The sequence below is a fragment of the Penaeus japonicus genome, unplaced genomic scaffold, assembly GCF_977035675.1.
Source record: "Penaeus japonicus unplaced genomic scaffold, GWHDUDI00000001_assembly GWHDUDI00000020, whole genome shotgun sequence".
NCBI lineage: Eukaryota > Metazoa > Arthropoda > Malacostraca > Decapoda > Penaeidae > Penaeus > Penaeus japonicus.
Genome location: NW_028234422.1, coordinates 31,601,711 through 31,606,710, shown reverse-complemented (window position 1 = coordinate 31,606,710; position 5,000 = coordinate 31,601,711). Strand labels below are relative to the sequence as shown.

Below are 5,000 nucleotides of genomic sequence, written 5' to 3'. Positions count from 1 at the left end.
TCGATCTGTCGACAAGTCGACACGCTACCAATGAGCTAACCAGACGGCTTATACTCACGTGATGTTTCTTACATATCTCCGTTATGTACGCACGCAGAGCTCTAATTACCTAATTAGCAACTCACCGTCTAAGTAGCACTGGGTTGGCCATCAGTCATTAATTCCGACTTAATTGATAACAGTGAAATATATAAAAAGGAAATAATGATATTTCGCAAGGGTTGATTTTGCAAATACTACAGAAAATGGAAGTTGTATTTCCTTTAATAGTCTTATGAAAAGGCATATATATACGACTTCGCAAAAACTGTTATTCTTAAATTAATACTAAGAAGACACTCCTTACACATTGCAATATTAGGCATTACAAACACACACACACACACACGCACACGTGAATGTAGGTGTATGTGATGTCTCTCTCTCTCTCTCGCTATCTCTATCTCTATCTCTCTCTCTTTCTTTCTCGCTCTCTCTGCCTGGGTTTCTCTCTCTCTCTCTCTCTCTCTCTATCTCTCTCTTCTTCGCACAATTGGGAAAACTAACTTATGAACAAACAATTGCCTCCACATTACGTCAAAACACAGATCAGGCAAGGCTCGTAACTGATGTTTTCAGACCACAACCAGTAGACGTATCAAGCAGATGTATTGTATACTAATTATTTTTGAAACAAATTATATATGCATTAGGAATAACCATTGTAATTAATGGAATAAAGTTTTTTGAAATTTAAATTTGAATTTGAACTCTCTCTCTCTCTCTGCCTGGGTCTTTCTCTCTCTCTTTCGCTCTCTCTCTCTCTCTCTCTCTCTCTCTCTCTCTCTCTCTCTCTCTCTCTCTCTCTCTCTCTCTCTCTCTCTCTCTCTCTCTCTCTCTCTCTCTCTCTCTCTCTCTCTCTCAAATTCTCTCTCTCTACAATTCTCTCTCTCTATAATTCTCTCTGTATCTCTCTCGGAGGCAAGAGGGTAAAATAAACAACTGGTAATTTGTTCATTTATGTTTACAGGCAGATGGAATGTTGTGTCTCGCTCCGTTATGGATTAATACTTTAGTCCTTTCAATAGATTTATCTGACCAGAGTGAAATTTTCAGACAATTCTTATTTGTATTTCTAATGTTACGATAGAGAGCATCAAATGCAAAGGAAAATAAATATGGCAATGAACAGATTCGAGACAACACAAAAAATTAGGAATTGAGAAAATTATTCTGATCTGATTTACTAGATATATGTCATGATAATAATATATCACATGATGGAATTCAGTAATAGAAAGTGTACACGCAGCAGGCCGATGAGCAGGTCACAAGGTCAGAAGACAGGTCACAGGTCAGAGGACAGGTCAGCATTCCGTGACATAGATGCTGATCCAAGATAGGTAGCCTAAGGGATGGGAGCATAAGAGTCTGGGTAATTAATATTACTCTGTAAGAAATGAAATGCCAAACTCACTTTTAAATCACTTTAACGTGGGCAGTTTAGTTTTATATGATTTGCAAGTGAAATATCTCGTCATAGAAGCAATGTGTGTTGAGAAGATTAAGCTTCGTCCAATATGAATCTTCTATGTATCAAACAAGGTTTTAGATATATAGAATGTAACTTCCAAAAAGGAAAAAAAGGAATAAACGCAACAAATATTTGATACACAACAAAGAATAAAGCAAACCCAAAGCACTATCCTCACACACCTCCAAGCGAAAGGGAAAAAAGAAGACGCCAGAGTAGCGAGTGCCTGGCCGCTCATGGCAAAGTTTACACTCTGACTGCCATTCACGAATCTCATTGAGCTGAACGTGGCAACTTACGGGTAACTCTGGCGTAAACCCCTGGACTCGCGGGTTGGGCGCAGCCGAATCCCCAGGACACCACGCCAGCCAGATTCATTTTGCCGGCCTCTTCCACTACCATTGGTCCTCCGGAGTCGCCCTGGTCGTGTGAGTATATATATGTGTGTGTGTGTGTATGTATACATATATATATATATATATATATATATATATATATATATATATATATATATATATATATGTATATATATACATATGTGTGTGTGTGTGGATATTTATCAAATGGATATATCAAAAGAAACTGTATTCAACATCGTCCATCGATATTCAGAGGAAAGTCATCCCGTGCCCTTTTGATCCGAATCTCACCTGGCAGGAGTCCTTGCCGCCTTCGGGCACGCCCGCGCATATCATGTTGCTGGTGATTTGCCCGTCCATGTAGCCGTTGCAGACCTCATTCGTCATGGTCGGCAGCTCCACCTCCTGCAGCAGCGGTGACCCTGCGGCTCCTGTCGGGGCGGAAGGTGTGCGTCTGGCCTCGGTGTGCACGGAAACTTTGTTGTTGTTTGCATTATCTGTTCAGCACACACACACACACATACACACACACACACACACACACACACACACACACACACACACACACACACACACACACACACATTACACATATAAATATATGTTAATATATATATATATATATATATATATATATATATATATATATATATAATATATATATATAATATATATATATATATAATATATATACATATATAATATATATATATATATATATATATATATATATATATATATATATATATATATATATATATATATATATATATATATAATATATATATATATATATTATATATATATATATATATATATATATATATATATATATATATATATATATATATATATAATATATATACATACATAAATACATACATATATATATATATATATATATATATATATATATATATATATATATGTATGTGTGTATGTATGTATATATGTATATAATATATATATATATATATATATATATATATATATATATATATGTATATGTTATATATATACATATATATCCACACACACACGTGTGTGTATGTGTGCGTGTGTGCATGTGAACGCATTTCCCTCTTCGGACCTTGCGCCAGCGCCCCCCAGCCAATGACCGTGGCGAGCACATTGTCGTACATCTGGCCGGCCGTGGGCAGGCACACCCGCCCCTTGCTGTCGTCACCCGCGAACTCGATCGGAGTCGACAGCCTGACGAGGGCGATGTCGTTGTCGAGCGTCCGAGTGTTGTAGTTGGGGTGGTCAACTATCTGCAGGTAAACAAAAACCAGCCACATCGTTTTCTGGTGAGAGCATTTGAAAATACCTCTGCATATGAAAACACAAAGCTAGAAACAAGGCCCCCAAAATAGAGAGCGAAAGTATAACCATCTTACCTGAGAAATACCGTACAGCTGAGAATCAGTCTCGACGGCAGAGGACAGATCATGGTCTCCGATTAACACTTTGTCCGTCAGGTCCATGCTGACGAGAAAGCCATTGCCTTTAGCTACTTGAGTCCCTGTACTCGCAGGAACTCCCAGGAAATATGCACTCCCGATATGGCCTATGCAATGCTAAATTTACAAAGGGACTGGAAAAATAAAGATATTCGAAGTGTGGTGATGGTCCAGGCATGGCACGGCATATCCTGGAACATGATTCGGACGACGGCCAGGGAACCGTCTGGGTGCTACTAAGGCCCTGTGTGTGGTACTTTCGAAAAAAAAAAGAATTTCGGTTTAGCAGTATCACGGATGAGAATTTTGTATGATGCTTTCATACCGTTAGATAGGATGCAGCAGTTAGTATTACTTTGGGTCAGCAATGCAGGGAACTTATTTTTTGAGATGGATTTGTCTCACTGATCAGTTTTTACACCTTTCAGATTTTGCCAGGCAGGCGTACGCGAAAATCTTATAATTCATGAAAAATGTACCGACACTAAACGCGGTTAAGAACAACTGCTTAAGAACGCACACACATAGCTGATATGAACAAGCTATGCATCACAAAATATTGGGGAATTATTTATTGCAAATACTTTGTGTATGCTTGTATATTATATATATATATATATATATATATATATATATATATATATATATATATATATATATATATATATATGTGTGTGTGTGTGTGTGTGTGTGTGTGTGTGTGTGTGTGTGTGTGTGTGTGTGTGTTAGATCTATAAAAGATTATTCAATATTTTCTATACAATTGCTACTGTGACTATTGACTTCAGAGATTTTACAGCAACATCTTAAGATATTAAAAAAAAAAAAAATGCTCTAAAGCAGATCATGTCCAGGTAGATCATATGCACAGATGAACATACGAACATTGTAAAGGCAACAATTTGCAACCAAACCGCTCCAACACGAAGACGAAGTTGTGGCCAATGCAACTCACGTTTCCGTGCAGTGAGCAGCGGTGACAACCCATTCGCGCGAGAGGACGGCTCCGCCACAGTGATGCGACATGCTGGCGCCATCAACCAGTGACACCATCCAAGGGTACTCGTTCACTTCGGTCTGAACTCCGCCCACGATGCGAGTAGCGCGGTTGACACTCCCGCAATCTGCAGGTTGCAACGGGGAGGAGGATGGTCACTGATAATGAGGATGAGGAGGATAAGTATAATGAGGATGATGATTATGATGATGGTAAAATTAATGGTGATAGAAATAATGATGATAGTAATCATTCTAACAATTATAATACTGATAAAGATGACAATGACACAAACAGTAATGATGATAATAAGAGTGATGATAATGATGATAATTATAGTAAAAACGATATTGACAATAATACTAACAATAATGGTAATGATACTGATATAACTAATAATACTGATAATACCAATAGTAATGAGAACGCTGATAATCATCACAATCCTAATTATGGAACAGACACAGATAAATTCAATAAAACGCTTTCATTTAGAAAACCATATGTGAAAAAAAAAGACTAATTTCCTGCCCAGTGTCACATTTATCACTTGAATTGGAGTCCGTGAATTAGAGAAAAGGATTATATTAGCTGTACCAATCAGAGATTTGAACCGAAATACCTTAAAACACCTTTAATTAAAGAAAGCTAGACTGTTCAACATGCAACAT

The 5,000-nt window shown here is 37.4% G+C and overlaps 1 protein-coding gene across 1 annotated transcript in view; it reads right to left on the bottom strand.

The window, feature by feature from the left end:
• Window positions 1-997: 997 nt before the first annotated feature.
• The window catches only part of LOC122260119 (trypsin 5G1), a 9,183-nt gene continuing 5,180 nt past the window's right edge, over window positions 998-5,000 (bottom strand). The window contains exons 8-13 of the mRNA XM_043027235.2: window positions 4,288-4,456; window positions 3,270-3,357; window positions 2,963-3,143; window positions 2,164-2,303; window positions 1,813-1,933; window positions 998-1,387 (exon numbers count right to left, since the gene is read on the bottom strand). Coding sequence (XP_042883169.2) covers window positions 1,347-1,387; window positions 1,813-1,933; window positions 2,164-2,303; window positions 2,963-3,143; window positions 3,270-3,357; window positions 4,288-4,456 — 740 coding nt within the window. The 3' untranslated portion in view covers window positions 998-1,346. The remainder of the gene's footprint in view (window positions 1,388-1,812; window positions 1,934-2,163; window positions 2,304-2,962; window positions 3,144-3,269; window positions 3,358-4,287; window positions 4,457-5,000) is intronic.